General features: G+C 38.7%; 1 protein-coding gene across 1 annotated transcript; it reads right to left on the bottom strand.

The window, feature by feature from the left end:
* Positions 1 to 1,048: 1,048 nt before the first annotated feature.
* On the bottom strand, positions 1,049 to 25,486 carry cpa6 (carboxypeptidase A6). The gene is made up of 11 exons (XM_084747742.1): positions 24,759 to 25,486; positions 18,930 to 19,005; positions 11,692 to 11,816; positions 8,909 to 9,023; positions 8,238 to 8,339; positions 8,023 to 8,127; positions 6,288 to 6,398; positions 5,141 to 5,231; positions 4,157 to 4,359; positions 3,924 to 4,008; positions 1,049 to 2,465 (listed from the first exon to the last, which is right to left on the bottom strand). The coding sequence occupies exons 1-11, from the start codon at positions 24,866 to 24,868 to the stop codon at positions 2,251 to 2,253; spliced, it is 1,338 nt and encodes a 445-aa protein (XP_084603868.1). The 5' UTR covers positions 24,869 to 25,486; the 3' UTR covers positions 1,049 to 2,250.
* Positions 25,487 to 25,786: the final 300 nt, after the last annotated feature.

Raw genomic sequence — 25,786 nt, 5'->3', positions numbered from 1 at the left:
AAGTGAACATTTGTGCTATGTTTGAGAAGAAATTCCCTTGCGGTGTTCTTAAGATAAGGAGTTGACAACCTTATCTTAGATGGATAAAAAGGGGTTAACTGTCCCTTTAAACAACCACTTCTCTTCTTCACCAATATTTATTAAAAGGCTTTCTTGTCACTTGAGAGGCTGGGACTGTATTTTTAATGCCACCCCTTCGATGAAGAAACACTAATAACTCAGATTTGGATGCTGTCTAGTGTCTAAAAATGCATTAAAAGACCTGTCAATCAATTAGAGTGTGAAAGCAGGTTTCACTCCTGTGTTTTGCTGGTGGGTTTACATTTCTTTTACGTTTGATTAGTCCTACATACGGCCACTTATTTGTATTCAAAAAGATTTCACTGTCTGCAACACTAAAATCACAAATATGTTATAAATTTACTTCAATTTCTTGTCAAACATGCATATGAGACATTCAGCTTTTGTGAAAATGGACATATTCCTTCTCATTTCTGTCATGATGTTGCAAATATCATTGTACCTGATAATTTAATCCCACCATGACTTTGCTTAGCACTTCACTTCACCTTTGACTGTACACACCTACATGTTTAGTATTGCTGCACTGCCTTTCACAGGCTTGGGTAACATTTAGCAAAGTTCAACAGAAAATACACTCAGGAAATCTGGCAGTTTGACAACACGGATTTGGCAGCTGTGGGCGGCAGAGTTCACTTTCACTTTGGGATGTCTTACGTGTCAGTTTCACCGTTTCTGAATCCATAAATAAGAGCAGAGCTGCGGAATCAGAGACTGGATATGAAGAGTCGAAAAGAAAAACCGGAGTGAGCTTGATTTAAAGTGCTTAAAGTTATCATTTCATAATAAAATAAGTCAGCGAGTCTATCATAATGAAAATCACGTGACTAAAATTATGTTTATTATCAAACATCCCTACCAGCATGTGTACAAAACATACACAAAATATGGGCACAATAGAAAAATCTGATGATTGGTTGACTAGTATAGATGCAAAGATGAGATTAATGTGACAACACGAACAAACTGTGTTTATAACAACATTTATTCAAGTCAGACATTTATTTAAAATCTCATATTCAGCACATCAGCTGTCAAAAGTAAACATTTGTGACTCTGTCATTGATCCATACCTGAGTAATGACACAGTAAGCTACTGAAAAGACAGGTCCAAACCCCAGTCTAAAAAAAAAAACAAGTAACAAAAACACATCTCAGTTTAAACCAAACCAAGATTGTCAGGTGGAAGCCCATTTCTGCCATTGTGATGAAAAAAAAAAACACCCTATAACCCATTATAATAAGAAACTATGTCAAAACTTAGTATTACAAAATAATGGGAAACTTTCCCAAAATAAGCACTTATATACTAACTATTTTGAGATAAGTAAGTCATTATTTTGAGGTTTTTTATCATTTTGAGACAATAACTCCTTATTTTGAGATACTAAGTTATGATTTTGAGAAGGTTTCTCATTATTTTGAAATACTAACTCCTTATATTGACCTACTAAGTAATTTCAGGAAAATTACAGGATTTTTTTTCATCATATTGGTGAAAATGGGCTTTCATATGATGGCATATCATGTACACCAACGATGTTGCAGTAATAAAGGCATTAATACATTAACATTATAGTCGGAAATCAAAACTGGCACTTGGTATGACTAATTTCAAATAAAATGCATAGAGATAGGGTTATATTCATTATAAACAGTTCTTGTGAAAAATTTAACATAACACGTTTTTGGAAGACATTAAAAATTGTAGCTTCTTCTTTAAAAAAAAAGTGCTGCTGTATCATGGCAAGTGCTCACATGACCGCCATTCACTGTAAAAAGCTTATATTATTGAAAAGTCTGCATTATTTTTATTGATTTTATTTTTAAAGTGGAGAGCAACATCTGGGGAACGAGGAGATTACGTGCTAGAGAACAGCAGGATGCTCTCTGACACTGTAAGTGGGATCTTACTGCACTGTATATGAACAGGGCAGTCATTTAGAAGACTTCTTGTGACTGGAACAAAAAAATCCCACCACCATCAGTTCATATCTTATCAGAGAATAAGGCGAATAACCTCAAAAACAAGAAAGGCAAATTAAAATTCATACTTTGCCGGTCCTTGTCAGCTCATCACCGGATAATATCTGGGAGGAATATTAAATCTCGAGGGGAATATGAGGTGCTGAGATAAGTAACTGAAAGGGTGGAGCTGCAGTGCGACGGTCATATATATGGAAATCTGTGCCTGTCCGTCTCACACTTCTTCAGCAGACCCGATGCGATGGCCTTCACTGCCCTCATCGTCTCAGTGCAGGTCGGGCTGATGAGGGATTCGGGCAGGAGGAAGCCGAAGTATCCTGTGTCCCTAAGTTCAAATGCAAATGTATACGGAATCCCGTTTCTGTAGGCCCAGTCTATAGAGCTGCCTGAGCTGACATCTGTGGGAAAAGTCATCAAACAGAACAAGAAAAGCTTCAAACAGTGTTTCGTTATACAACCAACCCCAACCCAATACACACAGCATAGGACCAGCTTATAAAATATGATGCATTAAACTACCAAACAGTTCATCCAGTAGTTAAAATTCCACCTTAAACAACTACAGCAAAAAAGCACAGCTTGATTATCACTACAAGTGGTCACTCAGTAGAGTGCAGATCTGAACCAGGAGGTAGATGGTGAAGCACCTACTGCAATGCCAGATGGAACCAGTGGATATTTGCAAAGTTTTTTTTTTGTAAGTATAGTGTAGCTTTCCTATCTAGATGTTTATAAACAATACAGTGGAATACAGTGTTCTTGTATAGTATATAGTCCCAGTTTTCTTTAAGATGCATAGAACAGTGCAGTGGTATTGTAACTGAGCATCCTGGGTTTGCCTAACTGTATGAACTTAAAAAGGAAACAACATAGATCCAAACTTTTCAGTTTGAACATTGGTTTTGTATTTAGAACATTTTGTGATTATTTATATTACAAGCAACCACGCAGCTTTACAACAATAACAATAATAGAAATAGAAATCTGCATTCCTGCAATTCTGAATAATTTCCACTTGATGTTGCCTATTCACACATCAGAGCCTGCATGTTCCACTGGAAGCTGTAGCTATTCAGAGGGATGGAGTTTTGGCATAGAGCTGATTAGATCGCACCCAGTAACTTAGTCTTATTCCAGACATTATCATGTTCAATTTAGTTGATTTTGTCTGCATCTCTCATTTGTTTACCAGCGGACCAATATGGCGACCAGGCAGACGCATAGAGGAGACGGCGGTGAAGCTAATCAGTTTTTGAGCCACAACAAAGGTCAAAATGTGGCCTGCAACAAACTAGGTATGTCTTGTTGATATAAAACAAACCAGTTAAGATTTTTTCAAGGTTTTTCAAAAACTGTGAATCACTGCAACCACGAAGACGTCCTTGAGCATACAGTCACTGGTCACACACTTTTTTGGGGGGGGGATATTCAGACTGTATTTAGTTGGTACTTCTCTACTTTAACTTACATACAATATTCAGTGCCAGACTTAACTTGTAATGGAACATTTTTACTGTGTTGTTTTGCTACTTTTATAAAGGTAAATGCTCCAAATACTTCTTCAACCACTGCTGACAACAAGCTGATTCAATTTTAGGTGACCATGAAAGCATTTCATTTTTATTGGTGTTACATGAACATCTCTGCATTCAGCACACCGCATACTGAGAACAAGACTAAATTGAAATATGGCCCTTCTCCCTACTTCATAACATGAATAAATTTTCATTTACAAACACATAGACAAGGTTGGAAGAAGAGCACAAAAAAAAAAACTGGTATGACATGACAAATTACCAGTTCTGTTTTGTTTTCTAAACCTGGAGGATGCAATGAAGAAACACAAGAGTACTCACACAGTGTTGTGGAGGCAGGTCCATATCTGTACCTTACTCCATAGGCAGAGTACAGGGCGGTTACTGCATTATGAGCTGCTGACTCCTGTAGATGGTAAAAGCACAGCGATCCTATACATGTCTTCACAGTAGGATTTAATATCAAGGCGTTCCTGTTAAGTGATTTCGACATAATACCATGCAGGAGGCTACTGGAAGGTGATGGATACGAGTATGAGCAATGGCTCTCTTACCACACAGCTGAAGTTGGGGATAGTGGCGTACTTGTAGGAATAGGGGTAAAGCAGCATTTGGGCGTAGGCGTGGATGGATATGTACGCTTTGACACGTTTCTTGTGCTTGCGCAAGAACTTGGCGACGGCCTTGACTTCAGGTTCAGACTCGGGGAAGGGACCGCAGTAGGTGTCATCACAGGGATGAGAGGAGGCACCCTCATCTGGCGAAGGAAAGGAGGGAAAACAATTCTATTCTTTAGTTTAGATTCTTTATATTCTGGACACTACAGAGACCAGGCAGGCAGATTGCAAGGGGGGAAACTAACGCAGGAACAGACTGAAATTACCACAGTCAGATTAAAATGCCGAGAAAAGCAGAAGCCAAATACAATATGGTTCCAAAATGCTTTACAGAAACACAGACCCCACTGCCAAGACCTACACACAGAGATAAAGGATTCTGGTTACTTTTGATGTGAGGTTTGAGGCTCTGACAAGCACTCCGTCCCCGTCTCTCCCTTTAAACACACGCAGCTTAGCATGCTTGGTGCTTAAAACACTGAACATCAATGTATGTACCCTGTAGACGATTTGTTCGTTGTAACAGGGGGAGCGGTCCCAGTTTGTTTCGTTCACCCACGACTAGCCAACCCATAAACTGCTCTGTTGGTTCTGTATTTTTTAAAAGATCTGTTTATGTACTCGCATCAAATCTCCGTATGTCTGTGTACCGCAAATGTCGCTCCTATATCCTCAGAGCCCCCCTGGAGTGATGATGACTCAGCAGAAACCCCCTATCACCACCAGCCACCCCCCACCAGAGACTAAATGACATTAAACACAGATTGTTTACACCATGCAAATATTTTGTCCTCAGCTTACACTGATTAATAGACAGAAAAGTCTACAAAAAAGGGTTCTGCCAAGTTGCGGAGTGTGTGTGTGTGTGTGTGTGTGTGCGTGTGTGCATGCGTGCATGACATTGAGTGTTATCAAACTCACCACACCATTTCACTTTCCAGTTTCTGTTAGCGTCCACTCCTCTGCAGTGGAACTTGTGATTTTTGGACCGTGTCTTTCTCCAGAACCGATCCTACAGGGGGAAAATAAAGATACTGTCACTGTGTACATCCACTTACTGTCAGAGTCATTGAACAAATGGAGCTACCTGCCATCTCCAAAATAACCCATCCGTCACTCACTCAGCTCCCCTCGGTCCATTTTTAACCACAGATATATGTAGACAGAGGCTGAGGGGCATTTTTTTTTTACAGGCGTTGTTTCCAGTAAAGTGTACACAGATACAGAAATAGGGACAGCCTTATGACAAAAACTTTTTTAAATAAAAAAAATGTGGGTGATGTGTTACTTATCCTGCACACATGTAGGGGAGACCAGGGACAACTGTAATGCCTTTAACATTTTTCTTCAGACTACTTGAAATACAGTAGTCCTTATTTAAACATAAATATATGCACTAATTAATAACTCAATTGATATATTTTCACTAATAAGGACAAGACTATAATATTAAATTTAAAGCAAAAAGTCACAGTACAATTGCCACTCAAAATAAACAATTTTATATAAATTAAATCTCTATTGTAGAACACTAGACAACCATTGTAGTGGTAACTACATTTTAATTATTTGTATTAAGTAGTTTGTTCATTTTAATTAATAATAACCTAAAGATAAAATGTATGTAAGTTTAAGGTTGCAGTCATATAAACTTTAGACAGTAGAAGAAAAACGCTGTACATCCAAGAGGTTGTTTCATCCCTCAAAATAATTTCTTTGCTGAAAACTTCTGCAGAGGTGAAATGATCCTGCTCCTGTTCTACGGGCAGAGGGAGAATCCTACTGAGCATGTGCAGAGTAAGCATCATCACTATAGTTTATTTCTGATTGGAGGAATTGAGTGTGTTACAATTGCCTCCTGTTACAATTCCTCTCAGTCTCCCCTACTTGCCTCTGAATAAAATAAAAAAAAAGAACTAGGGTACTGTAGAAAAACAGCTTAAGAATATCTATAATGAAAATAGCCTCCCCTTCAAGAAAACAATCAAAACGTCTGACTCATGACTGTCTGACCGTCATCACCAGCAGGATTGAATCTATCTTGCGTGTGTAGAACGAGCTACAGTACCGTGGTCCAGCTGAAATGATATCCATCCACATTGAAGACAGGCATGATGTAGAAGTTGAGCTGGTTGAGCAGTCGTCTCATCACAGAGTCATACTGGTATGAGCTGATGGCCTTAAATTACAATATAAAACAGTATAATTAGAGCATTGACTGATGGCATATATATTCATTGTTTTATAACATTATTCATGATTATAATCACAGTTGTTTAAATCCACAAATACAGTAGGTTAATACTCAGACCATAGATAAGGATTGGAGTGAGGTGATGCGGTCACTGGGCTAATACTGCTTAGAGTTTATTCTGCTTAGAATCAAGGTTAATACTGTATGCTTTAAGCCTTAAACAAAGATGGTACCCTGACCTCTGGTGGCCAACCTCAGTTACTACATTAAAGTACATTCCCATGTTTGAGCCAAGTGGAGCATCTCTGACTGTTTCCTCAGTCAAACATTTTGCCTTGTTGTTTGTTTGTTTCATTTCTTCATGGTTATGTCATTCTGTTTCTGATTTACTGCTGTAATTTGTCATATTTACTCACTTCCTATCCAGCTTAATTCTTCTCTGAAGAACTTGTAAATCTATATAATGTCATATGATGAATTATTCAAGTATTTTGTTTTGTTTCTCAGTCATAATTTATGACTAAACCATCATATCTGAGCCTATTTGAGGTAGTGTCTGCGAACAGAATGACTGTAGAGCACAAGAGAATATATGCTTGCTTCCATGTGGCATACTTTTTCTTTTTACTTTTATTATATACTGCAGCTGCCCTTACAACGGACAAAATTTGAAGTTAAAACATTTGATTTGTGATTTGGAGGGCAGTATCAGCGAGCTGTCATCTTTCTGTGTGCTCACGGTAGCTCAGTCAATGCAACGCACCTTGTGTGCAGAGGATTGTGGGTCAGAATAGCCAGTAAAGCATGGTGACTTGCATGCAGCAAAATGCGACCAGATGCAGTAGGACATCCTGGTATTTTTGGCATTGTGCATTTGACATTCCATGTATTGGGGCATATTAAATCTTTTTCTGGCATACTAAAAAGTATGGTAGTATGCATATTCGAACTGACCCATTGTAAATGGTACGGTCCAGTAAAACCTGGGTCTAGACAAGCTAAGTTTTAGAATGTGCATGTGAGACTTTATAGTGACAGATGTTGAAGCAGTTATTTTCTCATCAACACTGGTTCATTTGGTTTGAAATATTTCTTCGCATTTTTTTTTTTTAGTATTTTTAAGTATTTGTCAGTTGAGGTTTATTATGCAAGAATTCCTTAAACAGGCTGTGCCTGTTGATATTCATAGACTTTCCTTTAATTATCTTTTTTTTATTAACGTTCTGGCACTCACTGTGTTGTATCGTGTTGCAAGTCCAATTCATCTGGCATCTGAGTTGTATAAAAAAAGCCATTAAAGGTTCTTGTAATTAATGTTGGGCTCTGGTCTGGTACCGTCCTCACTTCATAAGGTACTGACGAAGACATTAAGTGTGTGATGGAACTTGTGTAAATGTTGGAGTTACGTTCAACATCTGAACAATAAAGTGATATGTGAACAGATGTTAGTGTTTTGTTGAAGACCCCAGAGACTAAATATCACGCTGCTTTTTACAGGCTGTCACTTAGATACATGTTCCTGTTAAGATACTGTTGAAACTCGCACTGATACATAGAAGTTCAAATGAAGGTTTATATTTAAATCTGCAGACTAAATAAACAAGCTTACCTCTTTGACAAACCACTGGCAGAAGGCAGGCCCTATCCACTCTCTGGCGTGGACGCCACAGTCGATCCACACGGCTTTTTTCTGATGACGACTTCTCTTTCCTATCTGACAGGAGACAAGTGCTGACAGTTTTATTATAGTAGCATGTGTATGCATGTGTATGCCCTTGTGTGTATGTCATTTTTCATACATGCATCTTGTGCTTTCTCTCCTACCTGAAGCACATAAAGCGGTCTCCCCTCGTATGACTTCCCGATGGAGAACATGTCGACCAGTTCAGAGTGGGTTCTGTTCATCTGAAACATCCAGCTCTGGATCTTAAGGGACAGAAAGAAGATTCAAAGTTTTCAAGAGTAAACAGGGGAAAAAAATGGTTGAATTCATTTGAATTTAATTTTTCAGGCAATCAAAAGTAGTTCTAAAGCTAGAGTGAAAAGATATTTTATGCATGTACTGTCACGTGCATCCATGTGTATGTGCATTTGTGTGGGGTTTTGTCTTCGTCTGGATAATGTGTCTGCACAAGCACACAGAAATGCATGTGTGTTTTACAGCAAAGGACAGGATCAAAGCTCAGAGTACTAAAGATTTGTGTAAGCTCCCAGGACGTGTGCATGTGGAATTCATGCTGCTTCATAGGGCCTGACAGATTTAGGAACGAGCTGGGAAAATAAACACTCTAAAGCTGTGAAGTGTCTGAAGCAGAGTGTGTGTTTGTGAGAGCACGATCGGCAGTGGGAGAGAGACCTGTGGAATGGGGTAATTGGGAGTTTGAGAGCACCTTTTTAGAGCGGGTGTTTGTTTACTTTGTGCGTGCATTAGATTACAGAGCAGCAGAGCAGAGCGAGCGAGAGATAGGCAGGTAGATGGTGGGCTTCACATCTACCTCTTCCAGAGAGTGGTAAACCTCGTAGTCATACTGAGACTCTGACCTCCGCTTACGAGAGGAGCGATATCCCGTCTGCTTTTCAATTTCCTTTTGTAGGTTGGAGATAAACACCCTGTGGATGGAAGAGAGGGAGTTATACACACACACTGAAGCATCTTTAACCATAACATTAAAACATGTGAGTACAACCAGGTGTTACCTATAGAATATTTGAATATTTTCAATATGTCTGCTTTTCTAGGTAAATTTGGTACCACATTCTAATAAGCAATACTTTAAAGGTTTGTAAGTTTTAACTGCTGTAACTATTGGCCAATAAATCGTTTAATAATGCTTTATAGATCAGAACACTTCTGGGTTGCTGTGTTGCTGCCCTTTATTCACATTTTGTGTAACTTGTTCTGTCTTTTTAAATGAGTGAGTGTCATAATAAACCATTAGGCCTGAAGTTACTGCATACATGTTAATCGTTATTAATGTATTCATGATAGCAGTGAGAAGTGATGGTGATGTGCGCAAAATAGTAGCATATTTAATTAAATAAGTAAATAAAAATATGAAAATGCATTGAAGTTATTGTACAGGAGATGTAGCTAATAATTATTTCCATTATAGATCACTCTGTAGGGAGGGAAATAAGGGGTTGAACAAAGGGATATAAAGCCACAAACTGTTGACATTTAGATGTGTGTATTGGCATGCATGCATGGATGGATGGGTATGTGTCTGTATGTATGTAGGTATGTGTCTGTGCATGCAATGTATACAGGTATATGGATTTGTCTTGTGTACTTAAGCGCAGGGGGAACACCTGTATCCGGAGAAACAGATGAGACTTCAGTAAGTAAAATTTTCCTCTGTTTTGTCTGGGAAATGATGTTGTGTCTTTTCCCCTTCTGCCTTCTCCAGCTCAGCCACTCTGATTGGTCCATGAGGTGCACCTGAAGGAAGCAGCTGTGCCAGCAGCAGAACAGAGACTCCTGGCCTGGGGACTGTTGGTGTTTCTGCCTCTCAGCCTGGGACTTTTGTGTGTGTGTGTGTGTGTGTGTGTGTGTGTGTGTGTGTGTGTATGTGTGTGTGTGTGTGTGTGTGTGTGTGTGTGTGTGTGTGTGTGTTGCTGTAAACTCAAATTTTGACCTAATCCCTTTTGTTTGTCTTGATTTAGTGTCTTGTTATCTGTATGCTAATAAATTTGGTTATTTTAAATACGTCTTTTTGTGGTTGATTTGGTTCAGTGTTGAAGTGTTGTTCAGCCAAAGGGTGGGGCGAACACTCATTAATAAAGCCTTAAGTTACAACTTACTTTTACAAATATGGTTCATTAGAGAGTGGTAGCCATGGCTACTGTAAAACATATGAATAGCACATAAAATGACTACATATTGGGCTGTGATGTGGTTGTAATTAAATTTCTATATATTTTAAATTTCTCTTGGTTTCTGTGTCTGGCTTTTTTGTGTGTGAAAGCAAAATGACCTGATCTGCCTGCACAGTAGTGTTTGTGTCTGTGCACTTCGCCGACAACATGAACTCTAACTTAACTTGAGAACATACAATTTGCAGATAGTCAATCCAAAAAAATAAGTAATTACCAACTATTTTGATATTAGATTAAATGTTAAAATGTCAAACATTTGCTGGCAAATGTGAGGATTTGCTGCTTTTCTTTGTCATTTATTATAGTAAACACTTTTGGACGGTAGAAACCATTTCACTTTGGGTTCTGGGAAATTGTGATGAGCATTTTTCACAATTCTTTGACATTTTATTGACTAATGAATGACTAATGGATTAAAAATAGTCAGTTGCTGTCCCAATTCCAATTTAATATTTTTTTTTACAGCAGTCTAGAATTTATGTCTGATATTTATTGGTGGTGGATCAGGGGTCCTGGATTTATTGTTGACTTATTCTTAACACTAATTATGTAACTGCTCTCACTCATCAACTCAACATCTGAATCAGTTTTCTATAGTTTTCTTTCTGTTTGACAGCACAAATGATACTAGTAATGCCACTGCTGTCTATCAGTAAATGAAATGTGCTGCAAATTAGCCAAAACTATAATTATCACCATCATTATCTGGTTATAGACTGCTGATCACACCCTGTGCCTCTTCACTTCCCACTCCAGCCTAAAACAGATCTGTTTTCATAGCAGCCATGTGGACAGCCAGAGGTACATTTCCTCACGAGGCCTTTATATATACATTTCTGTCCATAACTACCTCAAATAAGTCTAAAAAGATGGATTATTTCCCTTTGACACATCATTCCCCTCAGAACTCAGCCACCTACCACTGACTGTCCCCTGCAGTGTAAACCATTTTCTCAGTCAATCAACACAGAGTATAAAAAAAAACGCTTCATCCTCAGATCTACAGTTCCTCCCTCAGGACAGAGATGACAATGGAATTCTTTCTGGCTGCGGCTGCTTTGATAAACCTCCATCATTTCAACGTTAATTTTGATGAGGAACGTGGTGGGGAGATGAAAGGGCTGCTTTTTGGAGCAGATTGGGAGAGGGGCTCTGATGTACTGGCTGTGTGTTTCTGTGTGTCCCAGCTTTGGAAAAAGTACAGCGTCTTTTGCATGCAAACTATGGCCAGTTCTGACTGCATGTGCAAATCATATATTCTGTGTGGGGGAAGCGGGGTAATTGCACCAGCCCTTTGAATAACAGATGTGTCTCGGGGTGTAGAAAGTCTGCTAACAAGTGTATGAGAGTAAAAGCATGTGTACTGGAGCGTGTCTGTGGGTGGTGGTCACCCCAGTCTCACCGATAATCAATATGTTCCTGCTTTAACCGTGAGTGTAAACCTCGTGTGTCGTTGCGTTTCACATGGACGTCCACAGTGGCATTCTGACTGATTAAAGCAGCAGTGTTGGGCTGCCAGAAGTCCACCTAAAGGAAGAGGACAAATATATAAGATCAGAAGCTCCACAAACACCTAGAGTGGTCACAATACTAGTAGTAGTATAGTATAAAAAATACTCGATACCTCTTTCAGCACCATGGCAAAAAGGAAAAAAAATCTTTTTTCTTAGTATAGATATTTTGGACAAATGCCCAGCAGAACTGTATAATGAGGAGGGGGAATATATGATAGAGACAAAATCCTTCACTATGGTCATGTTTAATTATGGGAACATTGTGATACACAACATTGTCAGAAGAAGCTGATTGAGAAAATGGTGCATTGGACAAAAATAATCTGACAGGAATGCCTTTTTTTGACTAAACCAGCTACTTCAGTGCCTGAAAAATCAAAATACTTCATCAAATTGAAGCAAAAGTTACATGAATCTAATATTTATCCTTTTTTTGTCTGACTAGTCTTTCTTGGAGTCTTTTACTGGAGTCTTTTTCTTATGGAAAAAAAAAAAAAACTTATTCTCTAACAGTGAAAGAAGATGTGTTTAACATAAAATGGAAAAACGTAGTTAATAAATAACAAATAAATAAAAAAGAAAAAAAAGAGTAAAGATGGCAGCTCACTAGTACGGGACACACCAGTCTGATATGCTGGATCTGCACCTATACAGACTTTTTAAGTGGCTCAAGTGTCGGTGAAAACAAAAAAGATCCACATGTAGATTCTTGTCAGTTTCATTATAAAATACAAGGTTTCTGCAATCAGTTACATGCAGTTAATCACAGCTGGCCACCGTCTCCGGTTTTAGTGCCACAGTAATCCTCCACCTCATGTTACCTCACATAAAAATGGTTCCATTTAGTTCCTTGCAGTGTGGTACGTGGGATTTAAACTTTGGAAAAAAGAGAGCACTCATACTGGATTGGTGTTTGGTTTTGTCAGGAACCCAGAACTGCTATCGGTTGAGAAAAAGAAGAATTGGCACATTTTCCATTAAACATACTCTTAGAGAATAAATCATTTTTTCCAATACAAATATTTATTGTACCATATCTAACCACTGTCTATGGCCATCTTCACTCTTTACAATAAAACCACAGTGGAAATAAGTCTTGAACTTAACTATCTCACCACTGACATTGAAAGATCTGTGTAATTCTGCCCTCTTATAATCATAACTAAACTAAAGTACTTGTAAAAGTTAAAAAAATGGGCTGGGCTGCCTTAAAATTTAATGTTGATATGGTAATTTTGCAATGATTCAAAACAAATAACTTTCTCTAGTCAAATAAACTTGATATTAATTCAGTTGTACTTGTGAAAACATGTTCAAGCTTAAGATATGAAGTCGAACCAACAACTGTTCAGTTACACTGCTGAACATAAACAAATTTGATTTTCTTTTACATTTTCTCCATTTGAAAAGTAAGTTCATTTCACACAAAAACATTCAGGTGCATTTGCTCCTGTTGGGATTATTTTGTTCAAGCATTGGTACAAAATTAAGATGTAAAACTGCTCCCTGTGAATTTATTACATTTTAAGAATTCAGGACATTTTTCACAGTGTTTTCATTGTTGTGAAAACGAGCAACCGTGACTTATTTTAATGTGTAATTGAGCGTCTGCTAATATGCTGATCATGTTTCTTTAGAAACTTAATTTAATGAGTCGACTGAACTGTGCACAGGACATTCATTCAACTCACGATTTCAAGTGAAAATGCTTCAGGTTAGAAGAACTCATGATTATAAGTTCTTACGTGTTCTGAAAAGAAATACTAAAGATTTTAAGTTTAATTAACATGATTAAATACAACTTGTATATTTATGTGAAGTTAATGAGAAAAGATAAGCTGATTCCTCTAAGTTCCTGTATATTTTTACAGTCTAAACTAAACTAAACTAAACTGAAGGTAAAAAGCACATGTCTGAGAAAAAGAACTGACCCTAAGAAAGACTTCATTATCTTATCTTCTGGGTGTTTAAAATAGCACCAAATATTTGGTGATGATGGCCAAATTGTTTAACATTCCTCTTCTTTCTTCCTTCCAGCGATGGACTGAATCAGGGGAATGTAGGTGTCTCTACAGTGTTAATGGGGCTAAACACTCTTGGACGTGTCCCATTAACAACCTGCAGTGAACGTCTCTCTCTCTCTCTCTGCTCTCCTCTCTACCGTTTGACCTCTTATTAGCTACAAAAATCCAAAAGTCTTTCAGCGCCTGTTATCAAGGCGTGATAGTTGGCTCTGTTAGCTTTAGCTGAAACAGACGTCCCATTGGCTATGCTAGCCAACTATATAAACACAGACACCATGTGGTAACTGATAAAATAACAGAGAGAGGCAGAGAAACTGAAAGAAAGAAGAATCATTTCTGAGCTCTGATCTGCAGATGATACACACAGTAGTCAGTGCAGAGAGGAGCCTGTGTGTTCGGTGTTTCTGTGTTTGCAGACACCCTCAGCTGGATTTCATTTCTACTATAGCATGGAGGCAGAGACATGCAGGCTGCCTGGCACACATGCTTGTTAATGTGTCAATTGGTTTAATGGTTTACAGAATGCATACCAGATTAATTTAACTTTGTTTAGAGCCAGAGGGGCTGGAATGTGTGGTGCCCTCCAGTATAAACCGCTCTCTGCTGCTGCTCTTTTATGGCGTTTCCAAATGGTTAAGTGCCACAAATGTTTCAGCACGGCTCCTCCGTTGGCCAAACAAATCCAAAACACATACGCCTAAAAGGCACTTAAACATCCACTGATCAGATAACACGACTCCTCAAAAACAATCCTTTCAATTTAAATTTTTATAGCTGAATTTATGAGCCTCAGAGATTCTTTGTCTGCTTTATAAATCTTTTGTCTCTTGATTGTTTTATGTGATTCTTCTTTTTTTGTGAGTGCGTCTGTGTATGCAGGGTGGCTATAAATTGAATTTGTGTTGTTTTGGTTGATGTAATACTGGCATGGGCAAAACAAGAAAGGAAAAGTTATAGTTCAATAAAAGGAGTTGGTTTTCCTGCAGGCAGATGAGGTGAAGTTGTAACTGAGTGTTTATGTCAAGTAAAAGAAAACAAACCAACTACAACAAAACAGTTCACTGTATGGTTTCTGAATCTCAGGCAATCTTTTTTCCTCTCGCAAAGAGTTAAATGAGAAGACTCTTGTGTCCATACAGTAAATATGAAGCTACAGCCAGCAGCCAGTTAGCTTAGCTTAGCATAAAGTCTGCAAGCAGGGGGAAACGGCTAGCCTGGTTCTGTTCGAAACTAACAAAATCTGCCAACCAGCACCTCTAAAACTTTCTAATTAACACTTTATATAACGTTTGTTTGATCTGTACAAAAACAAGTTGTAGGTGTTTTATGTGCCGGATAATTTCTTGGCTGAGTGCAGTCACTTCCTGAAGTTTGGTTGTCAACATGAGGTTGCCAGGCAGCAGAGAGCCCAGGATGTTCGTTCTTATCGTTTCTAATCATCAAGCTAAGTGGCTGCTGGCTCCAGCTTCAGGTTTTCTTCCAACTCCTTTCAAAGAAAGAAAATAAACATATTTTATAAAAATGTCAAACTATTGTTTTGACAACGTCTAAGCAGAGAGGGATGGTTATAAAGTGTCTTCACCACACCATATCTGTGTTTTCAATCAGCTGAAGCTGAATCAAATCAACTGATCTGCAAAAAACCTTTGTAGGAACTTCAGTCACGGATTAAGTAAGAAGTAAGGATCAACTCATAAAAGAGAAAAACCACCACATACATAAACACATCTTCTTAAAAGCCGTTTAACTCGGTATAAATGTGGACTATAACAAAACAACCAACAGCCTGTCTCCCCCACAACAGCAGGACAGACAGACCGTAATAATGATGTCATCTGTGGACAAAAGTTGAAACTGCTTCATGGACAGTGAATAGTGGAATAAATTGTAGTACTCAATGACAGCAGTGATGGTGATTTCACTAAGATATTAGTACATCTGTTTTACAGATTTAATGTCTGGAATATCTCAAACAAAACCTCTAAAGCTCCAAGAAAAAGACAGTCATTATGTGTCATGGCTCCCATCAAACAGCATGAGGCCCACAGAGACTTCTGTTCATTTCAGTTTAGCCTCAGAGACGGTTAGCCAATAAATCGAATACTGATTGACAGAAAAAAAACCTAGAAGAGTGCAGATCTCCCACAGGAAACCCAAAAATAATATTTTGATATAATCTCTTTAAAATCACCAACATTTTGACTAGTAACTGTAATTTAATTACATATTCTTGTCAGTAACTGATTTCAAACACATATATTTTGTAATTTAATTACATGTAACTAGTTACACCACCGCTAGTATCCTAATAGACATTTGTGTGGTATTTTTTCATAATTAGTGTATAAAGTTTTGAGTTTATGGGCAAAAACGTGTATTGTGAGGTCACGGTGATCTTTAACCACTAAATTATAAACAGTTCATCCTTGAATGCAAGTGGTCATTTGAAGTTTAAAGAAATTCCCTCAAGGCGTTCGTGAGGTATTACGTTCACATGGGGCGACCTGAAAACATAATCCCTCTGGCCACGGTTGAAAAAGGTGTTTCAAAAATACCAAACATAATACCTAATTCCAGTTTTTGTATTGTGGGGATTTAATCTTTGGGTTTTGGAGAATTTGGAGTGCAATCTGAAACCATCAACTTGAGCTTTAGGAAACTGTCACTGACATGTTTCATTATTTTATCGCACTGTTCCAAAATGTGGTAGAAGAGCGTCCTAGTAGCTACTGACCAGATCTAAAAGTATTGCAGGTTTCTGGAATCAGCAGGCATATCTTATGGCCCCTGTCAGGTACGGTCATAAAAATGTTCTCCGGGAGCTGAAGTGTGACGCACAAAAGTAATTATTAACTTTTTGTGAAAATGCAACATGCAGAAATATCTTATCTTGACGATGCATAACTTTGGTGAAGGTATTTGCTCTACTGGGTGCATTCAGGAGCTGCTGTGCTTCTTCTGTGCAGGCTGCTCAGAGTTCAGGTCAGTCAAACAGTGCATTCAGGACTGTGAGGTTTACCTTAAACTTGTATTACCTATTCATTTCTGTAGATCAGACTGATCTGGTGGCTTTCAAAACTCATGTTTTTCGACCATTCGCGTTTCTTCAATTTATCCAAAAATGTTGCTGCTGCTTCTGGAAATACAGAACAGGTTGATTTTTGTCTACCAGAGGGTTTGTGTTGGGAATGACCTGCACACCTCTGGGTGTTTGGAACAGCAAAGGTGAAACCTTTCAGGGGTATAATTTAAATGTTGTGTCAATCAGCCATTGAGCACAGCCAACCAAAATATAAAAATCTTGGATTATGACTTGAATTGATGTGTTATTTTGTTGACGATGGATCTGTTTCTTGATTCTCTTGCATTCTCTTGTGTACAGTGGTTGTTTATTATTTGGCCTCATGTCGAGCCCGAGGCTGAAAAGTTTGACTCTGGCAATGGAGGCATGGCAGTGTGGCTCAGCTACTGAAAACACACGTCCACAGCTGTCCAAACAGTAGCTGCCACTGCCTCGAGTTGGTTGGCCTTGGAGCACCGTGTCCGTGTCCGCTGCCCTTACGTACATAAAACTCCGGCCAGGTCCTGACCAGCGGCCTGGCTCTCTTCTGTTAGCCCTCGCCGCAAATCATAAACATTTACTGAATCCTCTTTTGCCCTCCTCTGTTCTTTGCCGCCTCAGAGCTGTATTGGTTCTGGACCACTCAACGAAAGCCTGACCTGAACCCGAACAGACGCCTTTCATATATGTTGGTGAGGCATCTGGCTGCACAAACACAACCACAGTGCACCAAACCAAAGTGTAGGAACGGACCACACTGCTCCATGGCTGTGGAAATACTGACATCAAAATCTTTGCAACCCTTACATAGAAAGTGTCTAAAAATATTTTCAATTGGATATTTTTTTATTCAGTTAGCTGTTCAATGATGTCTTTTGCTCTGAATGTAAAAAATATATAAAAACTCAACAAAGGCACCAAAATTCAACAAAATATTGTAGAATACAGTTTCAAATATCTCCTGGTCAGTTTTTCCTGAATCAAATACATTATAGGACTTCCTTCCAAATACTGATAGAACCATTGATTTATTGATTTAGATGATCAGATGGTATCACATGAGTTTTTTAGTTGCCTTTGATCTATTAATCATTGGTTATTGCTGAAAACGATCACCGGCATCTCACTAATGTTCACAAATATGCTTTGTTCTTTCATAAGCAGAATTCCTCAAAGTCATCAACCGAATCAGAATGCAACATTAATTCAACATTCATTCACGCACCATTGACCTGCAGAGGAATAATAATACTGGAAAACTGATTTTTATTTAAATCAGCTGTTCAATCAATTATTCAAAGTAGTACTCTGACAATTTGCCGATCAAGAACGTTTATAATTGCATCATACTTTTTAATCTTTACAAACAATCTCTGCTGTGTATTTGCAAACTAAAACAATGTGCAAAGGAAGGTCTTCCATACTCCTGAGGCTGTTGGGTAATTACTCCCAAATGATCTTGGGAAAAGAGGCAAGGCCTGTGTGTCCTCCAGGGTTTCCCCCCCTAATTTGAGTATCTTTGAAACACATGTTCATATAGTTTCCAAACATTCAGCGTCATTATGAAGAATGTTTTGTATTTTCCCTCCCATTCTTCTCTCGGGGGTTTCTCACTGAAACGAATACATCCCATCAGCCGTATCTCAGTCTTTCAGACAGGGAATATGTTCTGACGTTGACAGATGACCACACTCGGCTGCTCCTTGTCGCTCTGTTTTGCCTATCGCTGTCCCCAGCCCTCTGTCACATCGGCCCCCCATTTACCACCAGTGTCACGCTTCACTCTGTCTGTGGCTGCTGTGAAGTGTCACACAAACACCACTGGGGGACTACAGGCTGGTGTGAGCAGAATAATAACAGATATTTATACATTTTAATATGGCATTTTAGAAAAAAGGAAAAACCTCAACAACAACTCACTGTATTCACATGGGGGCCATTTTCCACTGACAACACGCTGAGGGTGGGAAGCTCAAACATTGTACTAGTGTGTTCTAGGCTCATATAAACATAGATAAAAAAAGACAGAATATGTGCCAACCTTCATATGTCCCAGAATCCTCTTGAGCACTTGGACCTCCTCGTCATTACTGGGAGTTATCCTGAAGACTTGATCACTGCAAAAACAACAGAGCGCTTCTAAGTGTCGGCTTACGACTCAGATCAAAGGGTTTTTACGGCACTAAAATTCACCACGACAGGGCTTGGATCCATTTTCATTTCAAAAACATTTGGGCCCATAAAGTCACAGGTAATGAAACCTCCTTTTGTGCTGATTGAAGGTGACACTCATAATAGCAGATGTTTGATGGTGAAATGGGTGGTTCCTTGATCCTATAGATGACAGGGTCAAACCGCAGTCAAACAATCTGTGGGAGGCATCATTACAGGATTATATTTCATTGTTTCCAGCTCTGCAGGTAGCATCTGGAACTATTCTTCTGGCAGATACAGTAGCAGCAGCAGTTTCACATTTTCATACACTCAATCATACACTGATATGTACTGCAGATAGATGTGAAACATTTTTTTCTTAGAGGAGAAAACATATAATTATGAAGAATCATCAATTACTTTGAAGTGTTTGACATTGCAACAGGCTTATACATTGAAGTGACTGCTGAAAGGTTTTTTTTGCATGAGGTACATAAAGATAAAGATAATACATAAAGATGTTCTTACAGGAATCAATGACATAATTGGTCAAACAGTAAGCATTTGTCCTTTATCATGTATTTTTGGTGCAGATAATCCCCCAAATGTTCCTCAAAAACCATTAAAAACCCCAAATATCCTTTTTTTTGTGCTGGAAGATGCATTAAAGTGGCTGTCAGACAACATGATGGATGACAGAGTTCGTGTCCTGAGGAGCTCTGAACTTAAATTTAGGAGACAAACCATTTCAGTTTTATTAAGTTTGGACTCCTTTTACAACTTACTTCGACCCTGACCAGGATTGTTGCAAACGATAACAGCAGAGCTCTGTGGTCTGGAGTGGAGACAGTAGATGTTTTATTCTCAATACATTGTGCTTGAACGTTCCTCTTTTTTACTGTCATTCCCTTTTCCATCTGTTAAATATGTAATAAGCTGTATAACTGTACAATAAATGAGTGAAATAAAATGGATGAATGTAGTCTAGCTGTAGCTGGTTGACCTTTCATGTTAACACACTGAAATTAAGCATCAGATTAAAAACAATGGTGATTTTGTTGATTTTAGCACTTCATTCAGTTTTGTTCATCAAGAAGGCTGACAAAAATAATTATAGTCAATTGCAGAAAAAAGTGAATGATCTTGTTATAGAATACATTAGTTAAATTATATATAATAAGTGCATGGGTTTAGTTAACTACCTGTAGTTATCTCTTTTTTTTTTGCCGTATTGATATAAAATAGTAGCTTAAACACAGGTATTACCAATGATAGGGTCCCATTTCACTCAGTGTATCAGAGCCTTTCCAGTGACCCAACATGCACATTAGCAGCACCCTGCCTCTGTTTGACCTGAACTGAGCAGGACTTTAATTGGTATCATTGGTAACACCTGTGTTTACTCTACTATTTTATGTGAAAATGGGTGCTGTGAAAAAGGTCTATGAGAAACTACATATTCAAAGTGTTCTCATGACGTTTTCACCCCCTACAATAAGGAACAGTGCCACAGCTCATCAACCACTGTTGGTATTTAACGGCAGTCACCAGCTGCTTGATTGAAATCAAATGATTTGTTTGCGACCAAGAAGTCTATGATCAAATACCATGAATTTTCCTAGAGATTTTGCATTTTCCTGATTCCACTTCAACATCTGCTCCCTATCCTCTCCTGTCTCCAGTCCTCGGGCTGCCTCAGCGAGGACTGGCCTCTCCTCGTCCCTAAATCAAACACACTTGACTCAGTGTCAGCTGTACCTCTGTGAAACATCATAAGATTTCACTTTCAGATTATGACAACCTCCTATGATGCTGTTTGGATGAAACTGAACTACTTTTTGAAAGTTCTTTTTATTTCACAAGCTATTTTTTAATGAGCAATCAGATGTAGTTGAACTAGTTTTCATTGTGTAGTTTGATAAACTACAGTTTTAAAGTAGTTTCACTGGTTATAATTCTATATAAATTCTGTCATATTATTCTTCACATGTTGGTCTTGGCACATAATTGAAACAAAAACTGTAAGCAGATAGAGAGGCTTGAGCCTTTCACACTCAGTCTGCAAACCACATCTTTTACATCTCCTTACTGCAAAACAAAGATAGTCTTTATCCTCATTGTGAATCTTACATAGTGTAGCTTTCAGTTCCTGGGCTTGACCTTAAAGCTAACATACTGCCAATAATTCAGCACAGTCTCTTAATTATAGACTCTCTGTGTCTGCTGAGTTACCTGTTTGTGTGCCAGCTTGTATATGTGTCCACTTTTAAACCTCTTTCTTCCTCTCTCTTGACGTTTCGTTTATTTCAAAGAGCTGTTTTACAATGTGCCACACAGGATGTTGGGCCCCCCTAAACAAAGGTGGCAGTCGGCCACTCTGAGGTTTGAGGAACAAAAGGGTCCGGGGTGTCCCACATGAGCCCTGGCCACCCCGTTTCAGTGACCACAACACCAGAAAACAGCCCGTTTCTATGGCGATGGCAATGACAGAAGATGGACTTTAAAGCGAACAGGCGGTTGGTTGTTTTTGGAGGTAAAAAATATTGTCGGGATGTGACAGAAATGGAGGAAACTGATAAAAAAACAGTCAGTACCATGAATCTAGACAGATTATTTTATATATTTTATATAGGAATATTTTATCACACCTGTTCACAAATCCCATCATTCAGGCTCTTCCAGCTGCTGGAGGAAGTGTGGCTCCCAAGAAGCAAATTGCTTCCACTTGTTTTGGATCTGTCCAAAAGTACGTACCATTTAGCGAAAGTTTACAAAGAATTAGTGACTACATTAGGGACAAAATGACTTTTAACTGGGGCAAACTCCTTTTGGAGGCTGCTTTTGTATTCAACATCTATAAATATTTGAATGAAATACTTGCTTGGAATTGTGTGTAGCAGCTGGAAAAGCAATTACAAGGAAATGGCTTAAACCAGGAAACCCATCTTCCGAGTACTGATATCATTTATGAAATCTTTATGTTGGAAAGAATGAAATTAAATTAAAAAAAATTTAAAAACACCCTATGTTCTGTGGGTTGTGTACAAAACATGACATTTGAGGACGTCACCTTGGTCATTAGGACACTGAGCAACATTTTCTACAGTTTATAGCCCAAACAACTGATTAATGATGAAAATAATAATTAGTTGCAGCCAAAATAATTATACTGTAAAATGTTGGAAAGTCTGATCACTCTGTTAAGGCAGTTAACTCAAGATGACCATGTAGACTGCTGTGATTATGTGATTCCAAATAAAGCTAAAAAAAATGAAAATAAAAATAATCTAAACAGATTTCCAACTTCAAAAAGAAGCTTTTATATTCTGTTATTATATTATATTTTCTCATTGGAGAGAAATGTGTTTCCATACCAAATTAGTAGGACTTGACTGTTTTGTTTTCACCAGTGCATACAGGCCACTGAGAAATAAGTGGCACCCCAGAGCTCTGCTGCAGTCTAAATTGAACCATTTCTTCATCTCTTAACGATTCTCAAAGATGATGACAGACTGTTTTTGTTACAGCGCTGGCCTGGCAGAGGCCTTTTGCTTTGCATCTCCCAGCTGCAGGGCTTTCTGAGCTAAAGCTGTCCTTAAGTTGTCAGATCTGCTGATTCCAACAGCAGCACTCTCGCCGGGATGGAAGCAATTTGCTTTAAAGATCCGGCCTCCTAAACTAAGACGCTGAAACTTAGTAGTGTCTTGATACTGTCTGCAATATAGGACAATCGTCATTTATCAATTTCCAATGTTAAATAACGTGAAGATGCTCTGTTAATGAATGATAAGGCATGCTTTGTTGATTTTTATAGACAAAGGCTGAGTTGCACTGACACAGATTCATTTTTAAACCAGATTAAATTTAACGTAAAATTATGTTGAACTTAAAAACTAGCTTAAAGATTAAATTTAAACCTCTCTTTAAACCAGTTTTATCTAAACTGAGAGTGAAATTAATTAAAGTTTAAAATGTGATCCAGTATTAAAACTTACACTTGAAGAGATTTATTTGAAAAGTTCCTCAAAGAAAATTAGGGGACATACTCGGCTCAACTTAACTTCACAGAGGCCCCATGGCATTGTAGACTTTTTTGTGTCAAACGAGAGGTGGTGTGAGCTATACATTTTTTGGAGTATATCCAAAATATATGTTGTTTGAGACAGACGAGGAGGGGGGTTTCCAGCAGAGGTGGTCTCCCTCTGCTTCAGCTAAATTACATCAAAAGCTCTTTTGAAAAAACAGACCATAAAGTAGACACATTCTCTTGCACTACTGTACACTTTATACTGTCTTTGCACTACTGCCTTGTTTTTAATATTTCTTAAAGTTACACGGTCTTATACTGACCTGTCAATTGTCTGTAATCTATATTGTTTTTGCACTACAGTCTTTGTCTCTGGCATGATTTATGTTATGCACAGATTTGCCCAGGTTATGTTCTTCCTTTTTTTTATGTCTTGCACTGTGTTTTTACCCGCTGCACTATAGACTCCTGGGTAATGGCATCTCTACTTATACATGGATGCGTTGACAATAAACAGAGTCTGAGTCTAATAAACCCTTACATGCCCCAGTCATGTCTTCTGTATGTTTACCCAAATTACTGCATGTGTTCAGCTCCAGATGGTTTCACTGGAGACCATCTATTTGTCCAGTTGCTCCCCAAAGTTCACATTCAATGTTAAGTTTTGAGTGTAGCTACTTTTCAGGTCCTGGTGGATCAATTTACATTTTACTTGTAGAGACTGAATTCAATATTTCATCATAGTTTGCAACGTTTCCATTATCGTGAAAACGAACGATCAGGTCTTATCTTAAAATGTATTAGAGACAAACAGCAATTTTTCATCAGATGTAAAAACATGGTCTCAGGAGAGTTTTAACTCTCACACAATGCGTTCTGGGAAGGACGCTAATGCACTGATCATGTTTCTGTAGAAACTTAATTTGATGAGTTGATTTAACTCTGTACTGGACATTAAATCAACTCATCGTTTAAGTGAAAAAACTTCAGGTTAGAGGAGCTCAAGTTTAATAAGTTCTGAAAATAAACACTTGAAATCTAACAGTTAATTAACTTGAATAATACAACTCGTATATTTATGTTATGTTGATGAGAAAAGATAAGTTGATTCCGATAAATTCCTGTGCGAAGAGATGTGTGCCCCACATTCAGCATCATAAACATGCAGACAGACTGGTGTGCCAGGAGGAATTCTGACAAAAATGACTGTTGTGACAAATTTGTTCTCTCTTGTGATTATAGAATGGCTACATGAAGAGAGCTGGGAGTTGCTGCCATCTTACAGCTATAATTTCTGAAATGAATACTTTGAGCAGTTTGACAGGCCGCTGTTACAGCAGTGCAAGCATCCCCAGCAGTGCCATCTGCGTCTATCCTGAGCGATCTGAATGGCTCTCTGCAGTAGATACAGTCTTATCCAAAATGCCATCAGGCAACAGGATCAGTCTGGGGTAAACTACAAACGGTATATTTTGTCTCAAACAGGAAAACGATGAAGATGCTGGTGAGCATAAAGACTTTCTTTGTTCTCTACTCTCAGATAAAGCCCGTCTCTTGGTGAGGAGATAGTCTCTGCAGAAAACTTCTCCCTCCTCTGTTGTGCGCTTCTCTTGCAGAGTGAGAGCCCCAGTAGTACACACAGCCTCTGGAGAGCCCCAGAAATGAATGGGGGGTCTTTACTCTACTCACCCTGCGTAGCGGTTGTTGTACAGATAGGCACCGACGGGACATAACACGTTGCTGCAGATTATCACACAAGCCAGTAAAACGGAGGCGCGAAATGCGCTCCTGTGGTCCATCCTTGGCCAGCGGATCAAAGACGCAACACACCGATGAGGCTCTTACGCAGGATGCACGAAGACTTATGAGGACTCAAATGTGATTGAAACTCAGAGGACTCGGTCCAGAGCACCATCAGCAGACTGGAAAAATCACTTTAGCGTGGCGCTGCGCTCTCCGCTGGTTGTCCCTTTGACACAGAAGGTGCAGAAGGTGCGAAAGTCGGTCATCTGGCACAGGGAAGCATTTACCACCTCGTTGGAGCTGTGGAGGGAATCACAGGGCAGCAGCTCTTTTTAAAACCGAGGAGGACCTGAGTCACGTGGGCCGGTGTCGGCGAAGTTGGTAACTGGATCCCTGATGACTGGTGCGCACTGGGTGCTCAGAGTCAGGGGATCATCTAACCATGAACACACGTTTGCACTCACCAAGTGTAATCTTTAAAATTGTAAATTATGTGTCTGTTAACATTTAAAGTGATGTATAACGTTTTCTGAGGAGAGATGAACTGTATCAAGTAACTCATCTTTATCACTTCAGAACAACAGGCTCATTCAGCTCAGCTCCTTTGAAGAAGAAACTCAGCTCTTTTCTTTTCTTGACATAAACAACTGAGAGACTTAATGTCACTGTCAGATTTGCTGCGACTGTCCACTGGTTCACTTTCATGCAAATGATGCACACTTCTTAGTCTGGACTAAGTAGCTGTCATCTACACATTAGTTATGTTTTTTAAATGTATTTTTGAAACTTATTCTTATTTCTCATACTCCCTTTTACAACAAAAATATTCCAACATGGGCTGACACTTTCTTTACAGCAACAAAGTTCAAAACCAATCTAAGCGTTGAATTCGGGTGGTCATCTGTGTCAAGTCTGAAGAAATTTCCTCAAGGTGCTCTTGAGTTTAAAAGAATGGGACAACCTGAAAACATGCC

Source organism: Lutjanus erythropterus, chromosome 21, assembly GCF_056507025.1.
Source record: "Lutjanus erythropterus isolate fLutEry1 chromosome 21, fLutEry1.hap2, whole genome shotgun sequence".
NCBI classification, from domain to species: domain Eukaryota; kingdom Metazoa; phylum Chordata; class Actinopteri; order Lutjaniformes; family Lutjanidae; genus Lutjanus; species Lutjanus erythropterus.
Note: the sequence above shows the minus strand (reverse complement) of the source record. Positions and strands in the feature narration are given on the sequence as shown.